This window comes from Lepus europaeus, chromosome 20, assembly GCF_033115175.1.
Source record: "Lepus europaeus isolate LE1 chromosome 20, mLepTim1.pri, whole genome shotgun sequence".
NCBI classification, from domain to species: domain Eukaryota; kingdom Metazoa; phylum Chordata; class Mammalia; order Lagomorpha; family Leporidae; genus Lepus; species Lepus europaeus.
In genome coordinates this window covers 62,992,437-63,017,125 of record NC_084846.1, presented here as the reverse complement: position 1 = coordinate 63,017,125, position 24,689 = coordinate 62,992,437, and the positions used below count along the sequence as shown (strand labels likewise).

The window sequence follows — 24,689 nt, the reverse complement described above, 5'->3', positions numbered from 1 at the left end:
CTCGGCACTGATTCCATGGTGCCCCGTTCTCCTGCCCCGCTGCTTCTATGGGAAAGTTGTCTGGGCAGGCAGCAGCTTGTTTTCACTTACCTGCCCCATGGCGCCTGATCTGGCCCTGGGTCCACAGTCCCCTCCTAGGACACTGGAGGCCTGTGCCCAGGAGCACAGCAGGGCTCCCGCAGGCTCAGGCCGTGGAGCGGGGCCCCACCTCATGTTCTGATCTTACCCTGTGACCCCTTTAGCCCCTGCCCAGCAGCAGTCCTGCCCCACCCCACCCCCACCCCCTGCATTCTCTCCTTAGTAGAGCTGACACCACTGATAAGGGCACAGACAGGCGCCCTGCCTGGCACGGGGAGTATGCGCCCTGAGGCTGCTCTAGCAGGAGCGCAGGGGGCCCAGTCCTGCTGGGGGCCGTGAGGAGCTGGGACGAGGAGGGAGGTATTGGCAGCCCCTGGCAGTCTTCAGCTCCCCCCCTCAGGGTACCCAGTGCTCTCGTGCCCCTGGTGGTCTGCCCTTGCACTTGGGTAGCTGAGTTTGAGGTTGCGCCCTGGCCGGGGGTACAGACTCGGCCTTCGGCAGCCTTCACCAGCAGGTGCAGCCCAGATGTGGTGTGGCTTCCTCTTAAGAGACAGATGGGACACTGCCGTCTGCCCTGCTGCCTGGCACATGTCCCCCTGTGGCTGGGCGGGGGCCCAGACAGCACAGGGCACATGGCCATCATGTGCCACCTCCTCCTCCATCCTCTTGAATTCCACCTGTGGAAGCCACTGTTGGTTGAGCCTTTTATTCCCACCGCCGGATGCGGTCCTAACTGTCGTGGCTGCCACTGCACTTCCAGACGGGGAAGCCGAGGCAGCCCCTGGATAAGCAGTCTGCCCAAGATCACACACAGCCGGGAGGCAGCCGAGCCGATCTGGCCCCAGGACCTGTCTGTGGGAGTTCAGTGCAGTTGGACAAGCAGGGAGACCCTCTCCTGCTGGCCTGTGCCCCACACGCACGCACCCACGGCATCCACGGTCCCGCACTCCACACTCACTGCCCCTTTCCTCCAGGACCCCAGCCCCGCCTCTGCCACCCCAGGTGTCTGGAGCAGCCTCTCCAGTCTGCGGATTGTCCCGGGATGTGCTGCTGACATGCAGAGCTACCCCGCTCCAAAATAGACCCTTATCTCCCCTCCTGTCCCTTCGCCGTCAGCAGCACCTCCCCTCCCCTTCCGCCAGGACCCCCTGACCCCTCGGCTTGCACTGCATCTCCGCCCCTCCCAGCACTGCCCAGTCTCCTGGCCGCCCTGTGGGACTCCCAGGACCAGGCCAACATGGTCTGGCGCCCCTTGCTCCAGGGCGGCCTGGTCTGAGCCACCCGGGTTCCATGCGTTGGGTCGTGGGCAGAGAAGAGCCCAGCCTGCACCACACACAGGGGTGGCCGACACTCCCGGGAGGCCACAGAATGGAGGCAGCCGCCGGAAGTGGGGGCAGGGGCTGAGCCACAGAGGCGCGGGAGAGCAGGATGGGGGCCTGACAAAGAAGCCTGTATTTTGCTCCAGTTGCATCCAGTTGGTTTCCGAGACTTATGATCCAAACCCTGCCTCTCCCTGCTGCCCGGCCGGGCCTGCCCTCCACCTGCCTGGTGCCTCAGTCTCCCTGTCAGCCACGGCCCCTGCCCCTCTGTGCCAGCTCAGGCTGAGACACGCAGCTCCTGGCCCCCAGCCCACGTGCACGGTGCCCAGAATGGACAGGGGTCACTGATCAGCTAAGCAATGTTCCCTTCCTGACAGTGCTGATGTCCGTGGGATGAGGGTGGGCTTGGTGTAGGAACACAGACCCCAGCAGACCCCAGGTCCTTCTGCCGTCCTACCTCTGCCCCCTGGGTGGCTTCCTGGGCTGCCCTCCTTGCCCCCGCACCATGATGAGCTTCCCCAAGCACAAACCCTTCCCTGGGCTCGGGCGGTCTGGACGAGCTTGTCTTGCATGGCAGCGGCCCCAGCCCGGGGAGGTCAAGGGCACCCAGTCCGCCTCCGCATGTTCCGTCTGCTCCGGCCTCACACAGGAAGTGGGCGGTACTGTCCAGGGGTGGCGATGGCTTTCCACCACCTCACACCCACTCGGAGATGCCTCCCGGGGCCTCTCAGAGCTCCGACATCACGCTCCGGAACTGTCTTTCCCTGCACTCGGCAGGAGCTCGTGGGCCTTCCGGGTGTCCAGACCCTTGTCCGTGCAGCTTGTCTGGGCTCCGCAGGGTTGGCCTACGCGGCTAGGCTCGTGAGGCAGTGAGGTCAGGGGAGCGACCACAGCCTTATTTAGGGAAAACAGGACACAGGGTGGCTCCCGAAGGCTTAGAAGGCCAAAGAGGCTAAGGGACAGCAGGGAACTCTCAAAGTCTCCGGGACTCCAGAGAAGAGGTTTGGCTTCTATGCACCCATGGACAGCACGGCCAGGAGACACCTGTGGATTGGGACCCAAACCACCCACACCACTGCCCGCGGTCCTCCCATGCTCATGACGTCAGGGCTCCTTCCCAGCTGCCCCTGAGGAGACAGAGCCCGCGTGCCTGCGCCGGGCTCATCTGCCCTCCCCGCCCACCCTCTACAACAGCACCTGGAGGAGGGCGGCCCCGAGGGCACTTTCAGGAGCAAGGGGGGTCCGGCGTGGCTGCGTGGGCTAGGCCACCGCCTGGGACTCGGAGTGCCTGGCATCAGGCCTCGCTCCACTTCCCGCTCGGCTTCCTGCTGATACCCACAGTGGGAGGCCACAGTGACGGCTCATGGGCTTGAGTCCCTGCCACCCCTGTGGGAGACCAGGTGGAGGCCTGGCTCCTGGCTCTGACTTGGCCCAGCTCTGGCTGCTTCAGGCATTTGGAGAAGGAACCGGCGGATGGAAGATCGATCTCTCTCTTTCTCTCGCTCACTCTCTCGTTCTCCCCCCGCACCTCTGCCACTCCGCTTTTCAAATAAATAAATCTTTTATTTAAAAAAATGATCTAACTCTTAGTATATTCTGTACAGGAGACATCCAGATTCAGACACAGATAGACTGAAAGTAAAAGGATCACCAGCGCCGTGGCTCACTAGCTAATCCTCCGCCTGCGGTGCTGGCACCCTAGGTTCTAGTCCCAGTTGGGGCACCATTCTGCCCCAGTTGCTCCTCTTCCAGTCCAGCTCTTTTCTGTGGCCTGGGAGGGCAGTGGAGGATGGCCCAAGTGCTTGGGCCCTGCACCCGCATGGGAGACCAGGAGGAAGCACCTGGCTCCTGGCTTTGGGGCCGGAGTTGGACCTGGGGTCGGGGCACCAGTGAGGCAACGCTGATTCCTGACGTCCTGTGACTCAGGTCCTGACGTAAAATTGACAGCACCGTTGCAAATGGTGATATGTAGTCCGCAATTTTATTTTACAAGATTAAGAGTGAAAACAAAGGTATGACTTAACATACAGAGAGAGGGGTCCTTCACAAGGTGGAACGGATACACACGATGACTGCCAGCCCGCCTCTGTGGCTGGCCACGTGACTGTACAAGAATACCTCGTCCTGGCTGGTGCCGTGGCTCAACAGGCTAATCCTCCACCTAGTGGCACCAGCACACCAGGTTCTAGTCCAGGTCGGGGCGCTGGATTCTGTCCCGGTTGCCCCTCTTCCAGGCCAGCTCTCTGCTGTGGCCTGGGAGTGCAGTGGAGGATGGCCCAAGTGCTTGGGCCCTGCACCTGCATGGGAGACCAGGAGAAGCACCTGGCTCCTGCCTTCGGATCAGCGTAGTGTGCCGGCTGCAGCGCACTGGCTGCGGCGGCCATTGGAGGGTGAACCAACGGCAAAGGAAGACCTTTCTCTCTGTCTCTCTCTCTCTCACTGTCCACTCTGCCTGTCAAAAAAAAAAAAAAATACCTGGTCCTACTCACTTGCCCTCAGCAAACACCGCGCCCAATCGGGGTTCTCTGCGGGGTCGGGGTGGGGGTCCAACCTCTGCTGCCGGAGCCTGGGCCGCTCGAGGTCCTGCTTCCCTGCCGGCTGCAGTCACAGGGCACGGTGACACCAGGAGCCGTCCGAAGCGGTCTCTATTCTGCATGCGCTCACGCTCACCTCAACCGTGGAGCCCTCGCGCAGTTTCCCCTCGTGGGCGAGATCAGTTGCCCCAGCCAACACAGGACCTCCTTTCTCGCCGACCGATTCCGAGGCGTGAGGAGCCCAAGGTGGTGTGGGTCTCACTACTCCCCCCCCCCCAGTTCAGTGAAGTCACTGTGTGTCCCCTGGTGGAAGCCTCCCTCCCTCTGCAGTAAGACCTCTAGGCCAGCAGAACTGGAGTCACAGGAGCAGAAAGCGAAACTCTTGCCCACAGGTCACCAGCACCGACGACCAGCGCCACCCCCACTCCCGCCCCATGTTCCTGGACTCGCGATCCTGGCTGTGGGGGACACTGCCACATATGGACGCTGGCTCAGAGCACACACAGTCTTCTGGAGAGTCCCGCACCAGCCCTGCGTGGTACCGTCACCTAGCGGGCACCGTAACGCCGATGCCAGCCTATCGCGCTGGCTCCTCGGGCCCACCAGGGAACCCCATGCCCTGGGCCCATCACCACGTTTTGGCTGTGTTCCTGGGTCAGAAGCAGTGCTGGGTGGAATAGCACGATGGTGGGTAAGACCACAGAGGACAGATTTGGCAGAATCCCTTCCTGGGTACAAGGAGGAAACTCCACGTTCAAAGTCCTTCCAAGAAGGACAAATTGCTGCTCCTTCCCCGGCAGAAGCGGTCCAAGGTAGTTGACCTGCCCCCAGGATGCTGGGTGATCATCCAGAGACCGGTGCTCTCACAGGGCCCCAGGGCTGGTCCCTGCTGCTAGCAAACTGGGCACACGGTGGTGGCTGTGGCCAGATCAGCGCTGGTGAACTGAAGTCCCTGCTGCTGAGCCCACACACAACCTCCACCTCGGCCAAGACACCGCCTCTGGGCAGCGACAGGGCGACCGGGATTCGCAGAGCAAAGTGTCCCACCCCGACCACTGAGGTCCTCCCCTGGGGCCGTCAGCTCCGGCGGGCACTCTGCCCACTTGGAGAGGGTCATCTACAACACCTGCTGTCCAGATTTCTTTGTCACCATTTCTCCAGTCACGTGCCGAGCCCCTGCCCATCCAGCTAAACCACTTGGCTGCAGTGCACACACTGACGCGCACCACACACCTGGCCATTTCTCCTTCCTGGCGAAGTGCACAACCAGCGTACTGCCCGAGCTCTGCCCGGGTGGGGATTCCCCGGCGTTCCCGAGAGGGGCTGCAGCTGTCCACTCTCAGCTGGGCTCGCACGCCATGGAGGACCCATCTGTAAGCCAGGCCCTTGTCCTCTCTCCCGGTCAGTGAGCACAGGGGACCCGCACGGCACCACAGGTGCAGGCTGGGAAAGAGAAGGCAGCGTGGCAGGGTAAGGACCACGGGCATCCACGTGACTTACCTGTGCTCCCAGGACCCTCTCGGGCCGGATCGTGAACACACACACTTCTAGCTGACGGACAGCTGCTGTGTACACCCAGCTTCCCGGCTAGGTCAGAGCCCAGGACATGACGGGCAGGTCAGGCCCCATGGTCCTCGGGAGCCCATGGGCAGGAGGTCAGCGTCTACTGAGGCCTGGCAGCTGACCCAGAGCTCTTTCCCAGGACAGCAGTCGTCTGCAGATGACAGGGCCCTGCCCCAAAGCCCCGGGGGCGGCTGCACTGGGACGCATGGGGGCTGGCCAAAGGCTCCACAGCATCCCTACTTGCTGCTGACACCCCGGGGGCCACTGACTCTGCGGGGTCAGGAGGCCCGAGCGGAAGAGCGCCTCGCGCTGTAGCCTGCACCTGTCACATAGCCTTCGTCCGTCCCATGGCATTCAAAGCTAGCGGCCTTTCAGGCTAAGTGTGCTGCCCCTCAAATGGGCCCACTGGGCACTGGGCTTTTCCTGGCAGTAGACGGGGTCAGATACAACTTTTCCTTCAGCACAGCAGGGAGACCTCGACGTGCCCAAACCACTGAACCCTCCGGAAACCCCATGTAGAAGATCCCAGAATTTTACTGAGTTATTGCTCACTCTCTGACACACAAGGTCTTTAAAAAAAAAGATTTTATTTATTTGAAAGACAGTTACAGAGAGAGGTAGAGACAGAGAGAGAGGTCTTCCATCCGCTGGCTCACTCCCCAGATGGCTGCAACAGCCGGAGCTGCGCCGATCCGAAGCCAGGAGCCAGGAGCTTCTTCCGGGTCTCCTACGCAGGTGCAGGGCCCAAGGACTTGGGCCATCTTCTACTGCTATCCCAGGCCACAGCAGAGAGCTGGATCAGAAGAGGAGCAGCCGGGACTAGAACCGGCACCCATATGGGATGCCGGCACTTCAGGCCAGGGCATTAACCCACTGTACCACAGCGCTGGTCCCACACATGGTCTTAACAGGAAGTCCAGAATGGTTGCTATTTCTTTTTTGTGTTTCTTTATTTAAAAGTGTGACTGGGGGGAGAGGGGGAGGGTGGAGAGCCTCCATCCACTGGTTCACTTCCCCGCCCCCTCCAATGCCCAAAACAGCCGGGCCTGGGCCAGGAGTCAGGGCCTCCACCCAGATCCCGTGTGGGCAGCTGAAACCCAAGTACTTGGGTAACCACCTGCTGCCTCACACGTGCACTCACAGGTGGCTGGATGGGACGCGGAGGCACAGCTCAATCCCAGGCACCCCACATGGACGCAGCACCCCAGGCGGCCCCTTAACCACCGCACCACGCCCCAGCTCCTCTACTTCCTGCTCGCTGTGTCCATCAACACAATAGACCACTGTGGCTGTCCTGCGGAAAGGTGACCCAGGCCCTTCCAACTGAACTTCGGCACAGGCTGGAGTGGGGATAGCCCTTAGGCAGGAGTGTGGAGGTATCCTGCCGGCCTCGCCAGGCCACCAGCTGCACAGCAGTGCCAGGAAATGCGCCGTTCTGCTCGAGCGACAGGACATCTGGCTCAGCAGCTACGACTGCAACCGCCACACGGCCAGCGCACGTTTAGGACAGGCCCTGCCACTCTCCAGGATCCACCTGCCCTCCGCACGGCCAGAAAGGTGAGCCAAATGGCAACGCAGGGGAACCTCACCCCTGCGTGTTCCAAGTGCCTGCCGATGGCCCTCACCCCTGCAACCCCTCAGGGACCGGTGCTGCTCTCCGGCGACTGTCCCCTGGGTGGAGGCGGCTCTCGAGGTCAGGGCCCAACGTGGGGATTCTGCTGGCTGTTAAGTTCACCTGCTCAGCTTGTGCATCCCGGAATGGGGAAATGGCCCCAGAGGGGTCTGCGGGCCTCCTGTGAGCTGGACGTGAGCTAGAAGGCCATTTGTCACGTGACTCTGCGGCACCCACCCTGACCGGAGGGCCACAGTGAAGCTTCAGGTCTCCGGACCCAGTGTGCGCCCAGAGCCGCTGTCCAGCGTCCCCGGACTCCTCATCACTTCCTTTCCCTCGACACAGGGCGACCCTGGTCCGAGGCCACAGGTCGCTTCGCAGGGAGGATGGAAGAAAGACAACGACACACATTCAGCAGTCCCGGGGACCGTCCTCAAGGGGACTCGGCCAACTCTTCATCGGGGAGTCCTGGGTCTGTGAACTGGGTCGATTGTGGGAATCAATGAAGGGGCGTGATTCTGTGCTTATGATTCTTCTGTTCACTTGACCTGGGACTTGTCTGCCTAGGCAAGTCGAGTAAGAATTTGGCAGCTTCCTACCCGCTTCCCTTTCCGGAACACCACGATCTGCCATTCATCACAGCAGCTACACTAGGCCAGCTGTTGATGGCCAGGTGCCACCAGCTGGCCCTCGCCACCCTGGGCTCATATCATTCCCATTGCATTTAAGTTTTCCAATTGAGTGACGGCGGTTCCCACCGTAAGGCCCGGCCCGCAGAAGAGGGCGACCACACAGGTCTTCAGGGATGCTGGGGCGCCCCTCACAAATCGGTTCCTCACAGCGCTGGTGAAAAGCGCATCTTCGGGGCCCTCCCAGGGCAGGGGAGCAGATCTTAGGCGACAGAGCCACTCCACCATGCCGATCTCCCTGAGCCTCCGAATGCCCTCCTCCAGGGTAAACCACGGGAGGTCTGGCATCTCCAGCTCGCACACGCTGGGCCATCTTTTAACCCACGTCTCAGCCAACCAACCGAACAAACTGTTAGCGCCTCTCTTAACTCCCTGAGCGGCCAGGTTGAACGCAGGATCCCGGCTCAGGGAGCCCATGTCGATGAATTCAGCCCGGACCAACTTTAAGTTCTTCCCGCCGTTATCCCACACCCTGAGTATCCACTCCCACGCCTGCTCTTCAGTCTTCTGCTTGTACAAAGCGGAAAACTCCAGCAGTTCCTTCGGGCTGTAGCGCGCCTTCTCACCCTTCTCACGGCTCACACCGTGGGCCTCAGCCTCAGGGGCCTGCCGAGAACTGGGCTCAGCTACCTGTCTGCAGGGGAAGAGGGGTGACACGGCGGGGTCCTGAGGCGCCTCAGCCTGGCTCTGCCTGGCGGCTGCTCCAGGGGAAGCCATGCCCGCTTCCCCGGGCGATGCAGACCTGACGCCCTCGGCCGCTGCTGCCGGGGCGGGGGAAGCCACGAGTGGGGAGGCAGGGACCACGTTGGGGGGCGGGAGGCTCAGCTCCACTGGCAAGCAAGCCTCTTCAGGATTTAGGGGCTCCGCATCGGCAGCTTCGTCCAGGTCCTCCCACACGTCCCCGTCCCAGCGTACGGGATCCCACTCCTTCCCGACCAGCGCTCTGACTTTCACGGCAGACACCCTGCGAGGCCGCGAGTTCAGCTTCCGCTGCAAGTCCGCCAGCCGCACGATGAGGGCCTGGGCTTGGTTCTCGGCCATCTCCGCCCTGTGGCTACAGGAGAGGAGACTCTCGCCCAGGACGCTCTTGGACACCCTGAGGTCGCTGATGCGGAGCTGCAGCCGGGAAACCTCATCCCTGAGTCTGTCTCTGTCTCTCACCACTCTGTCCAGCGAGGACAGGAGCAGCCAGCCAGCGTCGCTGTGCTCCCTGGTTCCCCACAGGAGCTTGAAGGTACCATGGACAGAGTCACCGAGCTCCTGGCCCCCCTCGAGCGGTGACTCAGGGCAGTCCAGCGCGTTGATCCTGCACATCTCCAAAAACAGCTCCCGCCACGGATTGCAGGTGCTGCCCGCACCGTCGGAAGGGGAATCCTTTGTGTCTTTACGTCTAATCATATTACACAGGCAATTCCAGAAGCCCCAAAGCCAATGAAGGAAACCCATCTTAGAATTCAGAACCACTCCTGAGACCCAGGTCGGTGCTACAGTTCCGGGGAGGGAGGGGGAGAGAGAGAGAGAGAGAGAGAGAGAGACCCCGTGGGAAATGTGTAAGGTATCTGACAGGAGGGCGGTCAGCGGCGGGCGGCGTGGCTCACGTGGCACAGGTCCACTGCAACGTGGGGACGCCGGCAGCGCGGCTCCCAGTCTGAAGCCTCCGGGCCGGGAGGGTAACGGGGTCACCCTTAGCCCACGGCTGACCGCCAGAGGAGCGTGGACCCGGGCTGGAGCCCCAGGTCAGCGCGGCTGCAGTTCCGAAGCCCAGCGCGTGTCTCGGGCCTGCAGGGGGGAAGGAGAGCGATCAATCCGCCTCGTGTTTATTTCCTCTCGGCCCGCCCCGCCTGGCCGTCCACTCGGCCTCGCAAGACAGCCCCCCAGACCCCCGCAACGCAGGGCCTCTGCGCACTCCTTAAGCGACCAGGCTGGCACCCAAAGTCAGCCACCACAAGGACACGACAAGAGTCCACCGTGTCTGGGCCGGGCCTGGCGGGAGGAGCGGGAAGGCAAGGACCCGCCACGCCTCTCGCCCAACTCGCTGCCCGCCCTACAGCGCAACCGCCCCCTTCCAGGTCCACATTACCCTCACTTGGGCTCCGGTCACCGTTCTGCAGAGATAGCCGGGAATCAAGCGCTTGGCCAGCAGGGCCAGCCTGCGGGGAACCCGGGCAGTGCCCACCGTGCACCGTGCAGGACACCCGCGCGGACCCAGCCTCCTGGGTTCCAGGCACGCGCATGCGCACGGGCGAGCAGGGGGAGCCTGTCCGTCCCGGCCCCGCCTCGCGTCGCCTGGGAAACCAGGGGCGTGGCTCCGTGAGGCGCGGGGGCCGGCGGGATGCAGCGTGCGATGTGGGGCCGACCCGGGGAGCGCTGGATGGCGATTGGCGGAGTGAGGCAATGAGTGGGGAGGGGCTGGCGGCGATTGGCTGGCTACGGCGATGGGCGGGGCGGGCGCGCGGGGGTCGGCGGGATGCGGCGCGCCGCTTGGTGAGGTTTTCCGGTGAAGCGGTGTCTTGGCGGGCCGCGGGTGCGAGGTGGAGAGCCGGGCGCGTCCCGCCGCTGCCGCGCAGCGCTGCGCTGGGGGCTGGCCGCGGGTGCTCGGGGCCGCTCCTGGAAAGCCCGCGCCCCGGCCCCGCGCTGTCGAGCGGGCTGCGGGGTCCTGACCCGTCGCGGAGCCGCGCCGAGGCGGTGAGTAGCTGGTGTCCAGAGGCGCTCCGCGGGCTCGCGGCCCCGGCCGGGCGCGCGGGCGCCAGGTGTCCGTGCGGGTTGTGGGAGGTGCGTGCCGAGCCAGAGGGCCGAGGTGTGGCTCGGGGTGGGCAGCGGGAGGTGCCCGCGGGCGCAGGTGCAGCGAGAAGATCCGGAGGCGGTGGCGCGTGGCACGGGCCGTGGTGAGGCCTGGGCGCTCGGCGCGGCCGTGGCCGGTGTGTGGCACCGTGGCGGTGGTGGTTATTTAGAAATAGCGCGTGCTTCTGTGGTGGGCTCGCGCCCCGGGGTGGGGCAGGTGCAGGGGAGCTGGGGAGGCGCGGGCCGGGGATTCCATTCGCGAGCCTGGCAGGCGGCCTGGGGGTGTGAAGCCGGCAGGGGTCACTCGGTCCGGGGTCCAGCCGCACTCTGGGGGGAGAGGCGCCCTTGCTCCCTGCCGGGACTGCCCGGGTCTGGCCCCCGGAGGCGGTGCGGGCAGCCGCGTTTGGCGCCGGGCGAGGGTGGCAGGATGCCCTTGTGTGCCCACAGGGCCCCTCCTCGGCCGGGACGCAGCCATGTTTTCCGAGCAGGCCGCCCAGCGGGCCCACACGCTGCTGTCCCCTCCGTCCGCCAACAACGCCACCTTCGCCCGGGTGCCCGTGGCCACCTACACCAACGCGTCGCAGCCTTTCCGCCTGGGCGAGCGCAGCTTCAGCCGCCAGTACGCGCACATTTACGCCACGCGCCTCAGCCAGATGAGGCCCTTCCTGGTGAGCCGGGCCCGGCAGCGCTGGGGTGAGTGAGTGGGGGCGCGCGGCTCCAGGTTTCCCTGATTGGTCCCACCTGTGAGTCACCTGGGACCGCTAGCCCGTCCCTCCCGGCGTCCTCATGTAATCAGGACTGGTTTAAGACCTGTGGTGTGAGGTGGAGGCCAGGTCAGGGTGGAGCAGGGAGAGCCGTTGTTGTGGCGGGGGGAATGGTGGTCTTGGTGCAGGGCACTCCACCGTTCGCCCATGCCCTAGTGCGGCTGGCCTGGCGCCGGAGCCACAGGCGACAGGGCCCCTCCGTTTCTGCTTCCTGCGGCCCGGCGGCCGTGACTCCCCTGACCCTCGGCATTCTGTCTTTCCAAATAAAGACCCGGGCCGTGCAAGCTGTTTTCTCGTCCCCGTCTCTTCCCCGGTGGGCTCTCCTACCCCTCGATGCCCTGGGGATGAGGCAGGACCCGGCCTCTCACTCCCGACTCTGGTGGTGCCCCGTTGCCCCAGACGTGGGACTGGTACACGGCTGCTGTTCCTGACGCATCTCCCAGTGGTCGTCACGGAGACCGTGTCTTACCCAGGCCAGCCTGCCCCGGGGTCAGCCTCCCCACACGGTGTTTTCCCTCTGGCCTGCCCCGGGGTCGGTCTCCCCTACACAGTGTTTCCCCCTGGCCCGCCCCGCGGTCGGTCTGCCCTGGCCCGCGCCCTCCCCGGGGTCAGTCTGCCCCTGGCCCGTGCCCTCCCCGGGGTCAGTCTGCCCCTGGCCTGCGCCCTCCCTGGGGTCTGTCTGCCCCTGGCCTGTGCCCTCCCCGGGGTCAGTCTGCCCCTGGCCTGCACCCTCCCCAGGGTCGGTCTGCCCTGTCCTGCGCCCTCCCCGGGGTCAGTCTGCCCTGGCCTGCGCCCTCCCCAGGGTTGGTCTGCCCTGGCCTGCGCCCTCCCCGGGGTTGGTCTGCCCTGGCCTGCGCCCTCCCCGGGGTCGGTCTGCCCCTGCCCCACGCCCTCCCTGGGGTCGGTCTCCCCCGACACGGTGTTTCCCCCTGGCCCGCCCCGCGGTCGGTCTGCCCTGGCCTGCACCCTCCCCAGGGTCGGTCTGGCCCTGGCCTGCACTTTCTCCGGGGTCAGTCTGCCCACGCCCTCTCCGGGGTTGGTCTGCCCCTGGCCCACGCCCTCCCCAGGGTCAGTCTGGCCCTGGCCCGCGCCCTCCCCGGGGTCAGTCTGGCCCTGGCCTGCACTTTCTCCGGGGTCCGTCTGCCCACGCCCTCTCCGGGGTCTCGTCTCCTCACCTCGGTGTCCTGTCCTTCCATCACCATCCCCGTGACTCTCGGGGCCTTTCCGCGTTTTCTGCTCAGCCCTGCCCGTCTCACAGTGGTCAGTCACTGATCAGTCATGGCGCATCAGCTAACGTCTCTCCACCTCCCACACAGGGCTCAGGCCGAGGGCCGGCCAGTTTCATCCAGCCTCAGTGTTGGCACTCGCACATCACGGGGTGTGTGTGTGTGTGTGTGCCCCATCTGTGTCCTTCCAGCTGGTGCTCGGGCACAGCTTGGGTCCAGCTGTGTGACCCTGGGCATGTTCCCTAACCTCTCTGAGCGCTGTCTGCTGCTGGCACAGGGTCAGGGTTGGCCGAGTTGCATGTATAGTGCTTAGGCAGGGCTGCCTGGGGATCTGGGATCTGTTTGCATGGGTGTGTGGCATTCTGTGGGGCCCACATCGCCCTTGTTTGCGTTACCTCCCTCTGCTCCCCAGGCTGTAGCTCAGGAATGCTCTTGGCGAGAGGACCGGGCTGTGCGGGGTCTGTTCCAAGAGATCCACAGGCTTGGGGACTTGTGGTCCTTCCTCTGCTGCCCTCACTCCCCCGCCTTCCTCCTGAGCCAGCCCATGCCCTCTGGGCTCGCTGGGTGAGCAGGGCTGCCTGACTCCCCTGGGGGTCTGAACCTGGGGGACCCCTTCAGAGGAGGAAGCGTTTGGCAGGAGAATCCTGACTTCCAGAGGACAGCTGTAACATCGGTGTATCTTTCTCAGAATGGCGTCCCAGCTGGGGTCAGAGCGGAGTAACTCTGAGTGGTTCTGTGGCTGCTGGGAACGGACGCCTCCCTCCCTGCTCGGCTGGCGCTGCTGGAGCCTGGGCCCTGCTCATGCGGCCTCTCTGCCTCTCACGAGGACACCTGGCGTCCCCGGGGCTGGCCCCCTTCGCTGGCGCACTCACGTCTCTGAGTCTGTGCCCCCCGCCCCCCAGGCAGTGGCACCGAGGTGAAGAAGCTGTGTGAGCTGCAGTCCGGGGAGAAGTGCTGCGTGGTGGGCACTCTGTTCAAGGCCATGCCCCTGCAGCCCTCCATCCTGCGCGAGATCAGCGAGGAGGTGAGACCATGGCACACAGAGCCAGGCGCAGCTCACGTCTGCCCACGGTGGGCGGGCAGGGCCAGACAGCTGCGGGCTGCGGTGTCCTTGGTGGCTCAGCCCCACACGACTCCTGTTGCCGCATTCCAGCACAACCTGCTCCCGCAGCCGCCTCGGAGCAAGTACATCCACCCCGACGATGAGCTGGTCTTGGAGGACGAACTGCAGCGGATCAAACTGAAGGGCACCATCGATGTGTCGCAGCTGGTCACAGGTGGGGAGCCCGGGGAAGGACTGCGGAGGGCGCGGGGGTGTGGCCCTTGCGTGAGGGCTCCAGAGTTCAGGTCTGGGCAGGAGAAGGCCCGCGGTAGGTGAGACTCAGCTGGGACAGCAGTGTCCCTGGTCCCACCCAGAGGCAGTGGCTCCAGGAAGTAGACATTGGACCTGGAGTCACGAGAGAATTCACCAGTGTGGCTGAGGGACCTGCTGGTCCTGCCACCGTGGGTGACAGATGGGACAACTGGGCTCCCCAGGGACGGTCCTGGCGGTGCTGGGCTCCGCGAGGGACGATGGCAGGTTTCTGGTGGAGGACCACTGCTTTGCCGACTTGGCTCCACAGAAGCCTGCGCCAGCCCTTGACACAGACAGGTGAGGAGCTGCCCTTGGAGGGGGACCCGGGCAGGCAGAAGGGCTGCCTCCCTCCTCGGTGCCCTGCAGGACCCCACCCTCCCACAGGTTTGTGCTGCTGGTGTCTGGGCTGGGCCTGGGTGGAGGCGGTGGAGAGAGCCTGCTGGGCACCCAGCTGCTGGTGGACGTGGTGACCGGGCAGCTTGGGGACGAGGGGGAGCAGTGCAGCGCCGCCCACGTCTCCAGGGTCATCCTGGCCGGCAACCTGCTCAGCCACAGCACGCAGAGCAGAGATTCTATCAATAAGGTACGGAGCCCGCCCGGGTGCCTGGGAGACGCCCGGAGCCCTCCTCCCCCAGGGAGCCTGTGCTTTGCAGGGCCTTGTGGTTGCTGGACACACGCTACAGTGGCTCTAGGCCTCCTGCGCTGGGACTGGCCTCCTGCAGGGGAGGGCCCAGGGCGGGGGGAAGTTTAGGGTCTGTGGGCTCACTCGACCTCATCCCACTGTAGGGTCCCTTTGACCTGAGCCCTGCCTGGGGCCTCATGGCCTTTGGCTTCTACTTCTAGGCCAAATACCTCACCAAGAAAACCCAGGCAGCCAGCGTGGAGGCCGTGAAGATGCTGGACGAGATCCTCCTGCAGCTGAGTGTGAGCGGCTTGGGGGCCAGCGGAGTGGGAGGGGTGAGGTGGCCAGAGCAGGGCCCTGCGAACTCCCCCTGCCCTGTGCCCTCCAGGCCTCCGTGCCCGTGGACGTGATGCCAGGAGAGTTTGACCCGACCAACTACACGCTCCCACAGCAGCCGCTGCACCCCTGCATGTTCCCACTGGCCACCGCCTACTCCACGCTGCAGCTGGTCACCAACCCCTACCAGGCCACCATCGATGGAGTCAGGTAGCCAGCTCAGCCGAGCTGCAGTGAGCCAGGCTTTTGGCCCTAAACAGTCCTGGGAGGGGCAGGGCTGCAGAGAGCCAGGTGATGGGTGAGCTCTGGGCTGGCCACCGAGGGTGGAACGAGTGGCAGCCCCAGGCTGGGGGTCAGCCGAGCCTTGCCTTGTAGATTCCTGGGGACATCGGGACAGAATGTGAGTGACATTTTCCGGTACAGCAGCATGGAGGACCACTTGGAGATCTTGGAGTGGACCCTGCGGGTCCGTCACATCAGCCCCACAGCCCCTGACACCCTAGGTAACTGCACATCACGGTGGGCACCCGGGGTCCAGGGCAGCCGTGGGTTCCCAGCGTGGATCTGCCTCTGCCAGCCCAGACCTAAGCAGCGTGGTGCTTGTGCCTGTTCCGGAAGCTACTCTGGGACTTCAGGGGCCTACATGCACCCGCCCCACTGGGAGAGGCAGCAGGGATGTGGCGACCTGGCCACACGGCGGGTCTGGGGCACTGTTGTCACAATTAGCGTTACCGCTGCTGGCTTCCAGTGGCCAGAGCACGACCCCATGGCGGGACTGCCCTGCCGAGCCACTGCCCTCGACTTCTAGGTTGTTACCCCTTCTACAAAACCGACCCGTTCATCTTCCCGGAGTGCCCGCACGTCTACTTCTGTGGCAACACTCCCAGTTTCGGCTCCAAAATCATCCGGGGTAAGTCTTGTCTTGTGGGTGAGGCCCCCGAAGGGTGGACAGCCCAGGTCTGCGCGTGCCTGGTGGGGCTGAGGGTGTGCCCTGGGAGCCGTGTGCTGGGCCGCAGCAGCCCTGAAGTGTCCCCCGGGGGTGCTCTGCAGGCCCTGAGGACCAGACGGTGCTACTGGTGGCTGTGCCCGACTTCAGTGCCACGCAGACCGCCTGCCTGGTGAACCTGCGCAGCCTGGCCTGCGAGCCCATCAGCTTTGCAGGCTTCGGGGCGGAAGACGACGACCTGGGCAGCCTGGGGCTGGGCCCCTGACTCGGGTGCAGCCCTGCCGTGTCACGTTAATAAAGCCTGCACATTTGCTACTCAGCCGTGAGCCCCTGGCTCGTGGGGGACGGGACCCCTGTGGGAGGCGCGGTCTCCTCCCTGAGCTGGCCAGGATGCAGCCGTCAGTGCCATGAGCTTGTTTATTGCCGTGACCTGGGCTCCCGGATGTGGCTGCGGCGGGGGGCAGGGGCCTCTGCACAAGCTCTGGCTGAAGTCCGGGACCCCTTCCTGTGCCCGCGGACGAGCCTGGGCGGCCCGGGAAGCACTGGTGGAGCGTGTGCTGGGTCGGGGCCTGGTGGACCCCGCTCTCAGAAGTCCCCGAAGTTCACCGTGTAGGTCTCGACAGTGGTGAAGGGGAATGTGGCGCCGGTGGCCGCCTCCTCCTCCCCCCACTCCTCCTCCTCCTCCTCCTCCCCCTCCCTCCACTCCGGCTCCGGCTCCTCGGGCTGCAGCTCCTCCGCCTCCGTCCCAAGCTCCGTCACCACCTCTGTGTAGGTTTCCGTCTCGGTCTCCTCCCAGGCTGTGGTGGTTGGATTCGGCAGGGCCCAGGGCCCCGGGGTGGGGGTGGGAGTGGGGGTGGTGCCCGTGGCCAGGACGGGGGGCAGCGTGGAGGACACGGGGCCTGCCGTGGTCTTGAGGCGCCGCAGCCTCATCTGCTCTCGCAGGCGCAGCCGGTGCTGCAGCCGCCGCTGCTGCAGGCGCCGCTGCTGGGGGGTCATGGGCCGGGAGGGGTCAATGCGCAGGATGGGCCGGTTTCCGTTCATGGCCAGGATCTCCCGGATGCGCTTCCAGTTGGAGCGTGCCAGCACGAAGTTGCACTGGGTGGCCCCGATGTCATAGTCCACGTTGCAGGTCTTGGAGCTTGCGGTGTAGCCATCAGCATGCGCCGTCACCCGGTACTCGCCCGGGTTCAGGATGCGCCAGTAATCACCCCCGCTGGCTGCGAGGGAGGGAGGAGGGGCTGTGTGGGCTGCTCCAGAGCCCTCCCTCTCTGAGCCCCCCAGCCCCTTTTCTGTCTCCAGAGGAGGACAGGGGGCCCCCACCTGGGGAAGGCAGGTAAAGGTGTGACACGGTACCTGTCTTCACACCGTGGTTGATGCCACTCACAGAGATGGTGGCATTGGCAATGGGGATGCCTTGCTCGTCTGTCACCACTCCCTTGATGCCACGGTGCACCTGTGGAAGGGAGTGAGCCAGGGTGGGTGTCGAGGGCCGGGGTCAGTGGTCACCTTGTGCCCTGTTCCGCACAGCCGCACCTGCTCCATGAAGGTGAGCAGTGCTTCCTTGTTGTTCTCCCACTCCCGGGGCAGCTCACTCTCGTGGGGGAACTTGTCGCAGCCCAGGTAGATGGAGAGCTCCAGGCAGTTGGTATGCAGGTAGCTGAAGTCGTTGATGGCTGCACAGGGACAGGCAGACCTGTAGTCACCCCTGCCCGGGGCCACGTCCCCTCCTCCCGGCCCTCCAGGCCCACTCACTGCCTGACCGGGGGTTCCACTTGGCCCCGTTGACGATGCCCGTGCCGCTGGTGTAGTCTTGGGCTTGGCACCCGCCCCGGTAGGGCTCGGTCATCGTGAGGTGGGCGGAGGCGAAGGAGATGGCCAGCCAGCGGAAGATGGCATGGTCTGGGGTCTCCTGGGCCTCGGAGACCTCGTCATCGTCCTCTCCCCGTGCGGCGGCCATGGCCGCGGCCAGCAGCTGCTCCTGGCTGGGCGTGCGGGCCATGTCGTAGGGATAGGACACGAGCCGCTCACCACCATTCAGGTTTGCTCCCAGCACAAAGGGGTTTTTCTCCATCCAGGCGATGATGGCCCGGACCTCTGTGGACACCTGGGGACAGCCAGCATGTGAGGCCAGGGCCCTGGTCTCATCCATGTGCCCACCAGCTCCCCGCCCCGGACCCTAGGGCCCTGTCAGCAGGCTGCTGTCTCACCGTGGCGTCAGGGGACAGGTAGCGCTCAGGGATGGGCAGGTTATTGTTGGGGACCCGATAAGGGACCCATTTCCTCTCCTCCGCTCCCCAGAGCACAGAGTTGAGATCCGGGAAGTCCTCAAAGATGTCAAATCCCTCCTCGGTCCACAGTCCCAGTGCCCAGTTCCCAAATTCCGAGCCCTGCAGAAGCGAAGCCAGCAGAGTCCACGCTGGCTCCGCCCGTATCCACCCACCCAGTGCCCTCCCACCCAGCCCCTGTGCACCCACCATCTGTGCGGCCACCTCGTAGCCATCGGGGTTCAGCGAGGGCACCAGGTGGATGCGTGTGTCCTGCACCAGGTTGCGCACGCGGGGGTTCCCATCACGGTACTCGCGGCACAGGTACTGCATCAGCAGCAGCAGCAGCTCTCGGCCCAGCACCTCATTGCCGTGGATCCCGGCTGTGTAGCGGAACTCGGGTTCCCCTGCAAGGGCAGGAGCCACAGCAGCCCCTCAGCCTCACCTCGGAGAAGACCCACCTCATTCCTGAAGGGGGCGGGGTGTGTAGCTGAGGCTTGTAAGGCACAGGCAGAGCTGGAGCCCCCCTGGGAGGTGGGAGCTCTGCCAGTCCCCAGCGCCCGAGCCTCCAGAGCCCGCTGGGGAGAGGAAGCCGGGTCCCTTCCGGGAGCACGCACGCCTTACCCAGCTCATGCTCCCCAGGGTTGTCGGAGATCTCCATGGCATAGATTTTGAGGCCGCGCGAGCTCTTGCCCAGGCTGTACGTGCGCGTGATGGTGGGGCACTCCTCGTTCACCACCTTCATCAGCTGCAATAGGGACGCCAGGTCACTGCCTGCCTGTCCCTCCCGGCCACACCCTCCTAGCCCCTCTAAGGTCGGGGCAGACAGGGTCCCACTCCCAGAGGCCAGGGACTGAGCTGGTCCCAGGCACAGGACCCCGCGGGCCTGAGACACGCACTCCCAACCTGGCGCATGTCCTTGTAGCTGTGGTGCCGGAAGTCCAGGTCATCAGTGGTCACTACCTCATTCTGTGCATAGTAGCTGTAGACAGCTGTGGAGGGGACGGGGTGGGCCCTGAGCCTGCCACTCGCCCCCAGGCCCGCCCTGGCCCCCAGGCCCCCCAGGCCCCCCAGGCCCCTGCACTCACGGGACACAGGGCAGCCCAGCACCTCCAGGCGCATGCACAGGCTACCATTCCAGGTGAGCGGGTAGATGCGGATGAAGCGGGCCACCACGGGCTCCGGGAGCTCGCTCAGCACGGGCGTGTCCTTGTCCACGTTGCCGTGGAAGGTCTGTGGAGAGCCGGCCTCAGGAGCCCGCCCTGGCCCAGCACGGGGGAGCAGAGCGCAGGGCCCCGGCACCCACCATCTCCTCGTAGCCGTTGGTGTACATCACCCACGTCTGACTGTCATTGCTGAAGCCCACGAAGAAGGTGGTCACGAAGTCGTCGCTGTGGAGGGGGCTCAGTCAGCCTGACACCACCCTCCCCTTCAGGCCCCAGGCCCCCGGGCGTTCCTCCCCCTGGGCCCCAGGGAGCTGAAGCCTGCTGGGGTCTGTGGGCGCGCAGGCCCCTCTCTGGTCTCTGGCGAGCTGCAGACCGCTACTCCCCGCCCTGGCCACGCACTGGATGCTGGAGTCTCGGCCCTGGGTGATGACGCCCGTGAACCGGGTGGTCCTCCTGGTGTCCACCTCGATCCACTGGGTCTGCGAGTCATCCTCAGCACACCACGCCCCATCGTAGTAGTCGTCCTCGTTGGCACCAGCCTGTTGGGGGCAGGGGGAGAGGCTGAGTCCGGGCCGAGGAGACCCCCGCCCACTGGGGAGCCACCGGGATGCCCACCTGCATGTTGAGCCGGCCACGCTGGGCCCCCAGGCCATGGCGGAGCATGGAGGAGGCACGGATCTGGTTGTCCTCGATACGGTGGGACTCCATCCCAATGGGTGGGCACTCTGGGGACGCACACCCAGGTCGGGGCTTGTGGCTCACCCCTCCCTCCCTCCAGCCCAGGGCTGCCAGCCAGCCAGCAGATCCATAGCCCCCCCCCCCAAGTGACTTGGACCCAAAGCCCAGGTTGCTGAGGGGTAGGGTGTCACGGGACATCACAGGGAGAGATGTGAAGGCGGCTGCAGGCCTTGCTCCCCCCAGTCCTCCCCCGATGGCCCGAGGCGGGTGGCCTCAGGCCAGAGCCAGGGTCCCAGCTGGTGAAGCCATGTGAGAGCCCAGGGCCTGTCAGGACACAGCCTGGCCCTGGGTGAGTTGTGTTCCAGCACCCCGCCGCTCCGCTCCCCTGCCTGGGCCCCACTCACTGATCTTCTCCGTGGGTGCCCACTCCTCCTCCAGCTCCTTGCCCTTCGAGGGCCCTGGGGACAGAAAGACAGGAGCTGGTGCCCCGGCCCCAGGCAGCAGGCGTCCCAGCGCTACCTCCCAGCCCGGCCCAGCCGTGCACCTTGGTCCTTGCCCTTCTCCACGGCCCACCTGTCCTCCGTCTCCTCCTGGGGGCCGCTGCCCTCCTTTCTGGGTTTCTCTGGAGGATGCAAGGCCAGAGGCTGGTCAGCCTGGCCCTGGGATACCATGGGGCGGGGGGCAGGGTTGGCCCAGCCTGGGGACTGGGCCTGCAGGGGTCCCACTCACTCCGCTCCTCTTTCTCCTCGTGGGTGTCCTGCTCAGCGTCGGGCTCCGGGGCGGGCGGGGGCGGGAAGTAATAGTCCACTGCAAGGAGAAGAGTGGCTGAGGTGCCGGTCGCAGGAGCCAAGGGACGGGACAGCAGACGCGGGGCGGGGGCTGCTCCAGCCCTGCCAGGGCCACTGCCTGGCCCCTGGGGGGAATGGAGGTGGGGTTGGGGGAGCCCCTGGGGGGCACACTTAGTGACAGCAAGCACCTGGGAGGGGGCACTGGGAAGCTGATGGGCACCTGGGCAGGGACATGGTAAGGACCCATGCAGGCTGCAGCCTGGGGAGGCAGGCGCGAGCCAGGGGGAGGGGACAGGCCTCAGGCTCCCCGAAGGCCATCAAGCGGGGTGACAAGTGCTGAGGCCGAGGTCTAGGGCTCCGTGGGGGCCCAGAGCAAAGCCGGGAGCTAGGAAAGCAGCCGGGCTGTAGCTCCTGGCCACATGCCCAGCCCACGTGTCGCCCACACGTCCTGCGCAGTACTCACTGTCGTCGTAGTTGGGGATCACAAAGCCGTCCCCATAGTCGGGGGGCAGAGGGGGTAGCAGCGGCTCTGGAGGTGGTTCTAGGGAGGCAGAGAGGTGTGGGTAGGCCTGGGCCCTGCCCCTGCCCCTGCCCCAACCCCCGTAGCCCCCAGCCCCTACCCGTCTTCTCCTCTGCCTCCTTGGCCTTCTCCTCAGGGCGCTGGGGCCACAGCCGCTCGGGCCTCTTCCTGCTGGGCGGCCTGGGCTTCTGGCGCCGGATGTACTCGACTGAAGGGCAGGCGGGCTCTGAGTGGCAGGTGCGGCCTGGGGTCCCGCCAGCGCCCAGGCCGGGGTGCCATGCAGAGGGCTGTGTGGCTACTCACAGTCCTCATAGTCCTCGCGCTCTATCTGGTCGTTGTAGTCCAGCGTGGGCACCTCCGTTTCCTCCTCGGGCTCTGGCGGGAGAACAGGGGCCACCAGTGACCCCTGCCCTGGGCTCCTCAGGGAAGCCCCTCAGTCCGACAGGCCGAGGCAGAGGGCGGCCACTCACCGGGCTGGGGCTCCTGGGGCTCCACACGGGCCTCCTCCTCTGGGCCCTGCCAGGCATCTGGGGCGGCCTTGTCTGCAATACAGAGGCCCCAGGAGCAGGTGGGCCCAAGGCCACCAGCTGCCCCCGGCCTGCTGAGTGCCCCAGGGAGACCTAGGTAAGGTAGGGCAGCACCCAGGGCACAGAGGTCCCTACTCACAAGGTTCTCCCTACCCAGGACAGGCTGCAGCTCTGAGGGACCTCAGTGACCTAATGGCCAAGTTTAAGATGAAAACAAGGCCCCAGTGCCCACACTGTCCCAGGAGGACCTGACCTCGCCATGGCTGCTCCACCCCAGAGCCCAGAGGGGCCCAGCACAAACCTCCCTCCCAGAGTGACAGCTCTGGAATGGGGCTGGCGGCTGGGGGCAGGGGCCACTCCAGGGTTTCTGCAGGGGCTGGCATGGAGGGCTTCTCCTTGGGTCTCTTGGTGGCCTCGAGCGTCCTATCCTTGGGCTTCTTGGTGGCCTTGGGCGGCTTCTCTTTGGGTTTCTTGGTGGCCTTGGGCGGCTTCTCCTTGGGTTTCTTGGTGGCCTTGGGTGGCTTCTCCTTGGGCTTCTTGGTGGCTTCAAGCGGCTTCTCCTTGGGCTTCTTGGTGGCCTTGGGCGGCTTCTCCTTCCCCTTCTTGGGTGGCCTGGGGGACCCCTCGAGGAGGGGCTGCTTGGTCGCCTTGGGGCCTTTGTCCTTCTTCCCTTTCTTGCCTTTGTCTTTGGGCTTTTCCGGAGGGGCTGTCCAAGGAACAGGGTCAGGTCAGGTCAGCAGAGCCCCCACCCCCACCCCCCAGGTCCCCTCTGCCAGTCCCCAGCATGGTCAGGAAGCAGGAGTGACATCACCGGCCCAAGGGGCAGGGCTGGGATTTGAATCCGAGCCTTCTGGCTGCGAGTCTGGGGCTGTCACCCCTCATCTCAGTCTTCAGGAAGAGGCCATCACCCCCACCTGCTGGAACCTCAAAAGGGGTCCCCCACAATCCACTCCTTCCCCCCGGGCCAATCACAGGGACTCCTCTGTGCTGCACACAACAGGGCAGAGAGGTGAGAGGCAGGCCTTGGGGGGCACCAGTGACCCAGAGAGGTGAGAGGCAAGCCTTGGGGGGCACCAGTGACCCAGAGAGGTGAGAGGCAAGCCTTGGGGGGCACCAGTGACCCAGAGAGGTGAGAGGCAAGCCTTGGGGGGCACCAGTGACCCAGAGAGGTGAGAGGCAAGCCTTGGGGGGCACCAGTGACCCAGAGAGGTGAGAGGCAAGCCTTGGGGGGCACCAGTGACCCAGAGAGGTGAGAGCCAGGCCTTGGGGGGCACCAGTGACCCAGAGAGGTGAGAGCCAGGCCTCGGGGCACCAGTGACCCAGAGAGGTGAGAGCCAGGCCTCGGGGCACCTGGGAGAGGGAGCAGGGGACATGACAGGGCTGCTCCCAGGGGACGCTGCACAGCTGCTGAGGGTCTCAGAGGGGTGGGGGCACAGAGGAGCTTGGCAGAAGCGCACACCAAGCCAGAAAACGCTGCCACCCAGGAGGCCCGGCCTGCTAGGGCAGCCCAGGGCCGGGACAAGGAGCCGGGCGGGCGCTGGCTCTGCCAGGTGAGGGCAGAGCCAGGAGAGCTCCGCGGCCGGGCCTGCTGACCTCGGGAAGGAGGGCTGGTGCCTTGGAGTCTCCAGGAGAGGGAAATCACGAGCCCCTCTGCCACCCTCCCAGGCCAGGAAAACAGCCAAGAGTTACGGACACCGGTTACGTAAGCGGCCCCGGGCCGCATGCTTTGGCGATGCATCACGTCGGCTAACTCCCCCACTGCCGCCTGGAAGCCTTGCGGGGCCGGGGTCTCCGGCAGCCCCTTCCCCGCCTGTGCTCCCGGGGCAGGAGGGCAAGGGCGGAGAAGAGGCCCGGCGCTTCCCGAAGACACGCGGAGCCGTCAGGGTGGTGACCGCTCAGCCCCCACGTGCCCCGCCAGGCACCCCGCGAGCCCCTCTGCTCTCCGGGGCGCCGCGCCCCGGCCGCCCCGCGCGGCGCTCACCTCCAGCGGCCGCCCCCGGCCTGGCCCCCGCCTGGGCGTTGCGGACGCGCTGGGTGGGCAGGGGAGGCGCCGGGGCCTCCACGTCGTCCTCCCGGGGCGCGGGCCCCAGCTCGGACAGGAAGCCCTCGAGGAACTCCTCGATCTCGTCGTCCGTCAGCACCGTCTGCGGGCGCCCCCCGGGGCACAGCGCCAGCAGCGCCAGGAGGCAGCCGAGCAGGGACGCGGCGCCCGCCATGGTTGCGGGGGTCCGGGCAAAGGGGACCCGAGGGGGCGCAGGGGAGGGGCGGGAGAGGGGACCCGAGGGGGCGCAGGAGGATCCGCGGAGGGGCCGGGTGGGGATCAGGGGGGATCAGGGGGGATCAGGGGGTGCAAGGGAGGGGCGGGAGAGGGGATCCGGAGTGAGCGCGGGAGTTCCGGGGCTGGCGCGGCACGGGCGGTCGGGGCTCCTCGGCGCCGGCGGCGACTGTGCGCTCCGGCCCCGCGTGGCGCGGTCCCGCCCTCTGCAAAGCTCTGGCGGCGGCCGGGGCGGGGGCGCCGGGGCTTCCGGAGCGTGCTCCCCACCCCCGGGGAGGAGGAGGAGCCCGGCGCGGACAGAGGGGCTGCGGGGGCGGGGGGGGGGGGTGCCGAGCCGTCCGGCGCCGCGCGCTGGGCGCTTGGCGAAGCGCGAGCTGCAGCGCCGTCCCGGGACCGAGGCTCGCGCCTGGCAGCCAGGGCCTAGGGGACGCGGGCGTGCGGGGAGGACAGGTAAGGGGAGGGCCTGGGTCTGGGCGGCCTGACGCCCCCTCCTCACTTAGCCTCCCGCACCTCGCCCCCGCCCTGCTCCGCCATTCCTCCCGCTCTGTCCACCGTCACCTGCCACACCCCGCTCCAGCCAGCGCGCGCGGGGGGGGGGGGGGGGGGGGCTGTCCCCGAGCAGGGGCAGGTGCAAAACTACCCTCAGG

The 24,689-nt window shown here is 65.9% G+C and overlaps 3 protein-coding genes across 4 annotated transcripts; 1 reads left to right on the top strand and 2 right to left on the bottom strand.

Moving 5' to 3' along the window:
- Nucleotides 1-6,099: 6,099 nt before the first annotated feature.
- Nucleotides 6,100-10,011, bottom strand: LOC133749759 (Friend virus susceptibility protein 1-like). 2 transcript variants are annotated; one of them, XM_062179087.1, is made up of 2 exons: nt 9,876-10,011; nt 6,100-9,574 (listed from the first exon to the last, which is right to left on the bottom strand). In XM_062179087.1, the coding sequence occupies exon 2, from the start codon at nt 9,239-9,241 to the stop codon at nt 7,811-7,813; it is 1,431 nt and encodes a 476-aa protein (XP_062035071.1). In that variant the 5' UTR covers nt 9,242-9,574; nt 9,876-10,011; the 3' UTR covers nt 6,100-7,810. The 2 variants fall into 2 exon arrangements, with proteins under 2 accessions (XP_062035071.1, XP_062035073.1); XM_062179089.1 differs by having other exon boundaries at nt 9,882-10,011.
- Nucleotides 10,012-10,394: 383 nt separating this feature from the next.
- POLD2 (DNA polymerase delta 2, accessory subunit) lies at nt 10,395-16,143 on the top strand. The gene is made up of 11 exons (XM_062179460.1): nt 10,395-10,480; nt 11,024-11,269; nt 13,469-13,590; nt 13,720-13,843; nt 14,103-14,217; nt 14,305-14,503; nt 14,764-14,844; nt 14,931-15,088; nt 15,254-15,381; nt 15,687-15,788; nt 15,929-16,143. Exons 2-11 carry the CDS (start codon nt 11,050-11,052, stop codon nt 16,087-16,089), a joined length of 1,410 nt encoding a protein of 469 aa, XP_062035444.1. The 5' UTR covers nt 10,395-10,480; nt 11,024-11,049; the 3' UTR covers nt 16,090-16,143.
- Nucleotides 16,144-16,203: 60 nt separating this feature from the next.
- Nucleotides 16,204-24,207, bottom strand: AEBP1 (AE binding protein 1). The gene is made up of 21 exons (XM_062179459.1): nt 23,749-24,207; nt 22,069-22,473; nt 21,711-21,782; nt 21,544-21,615; nt 21,341-21,448; nt 21,184-21,261; nt 20,662-20,739; nt 20,477-20,554; nt 20,337-20,390; nt 19,870-19,979; nt 19,654-19,793; nt 19,395-19,479; nt 19,177-19,321; nt 18,995-19,080; nt 18,713-18,836; nt 18,299-18,495; nt 18,032-18,211; nt 17,577-17,928; nt 17,358-17,497; nt 17,178-17,277; nt 16,204-17,041 (listed from the first exon to the last, which is right to left on the bottom strand). Exons 1-21 carry the CDS (start codon nt 23,981-23,983, stop codon nt 16,410-16,412), a joined length of 3,471 nt encoding a protein of 1,156 aa, XP_062035443.1. The 5' UTR covers nt 23,984-24,207; the 3' UTR covers nt 16,204-16,409.
- Between the last annotated feature and the right edge of the window lie 482 nt (nt 24,208-24,689).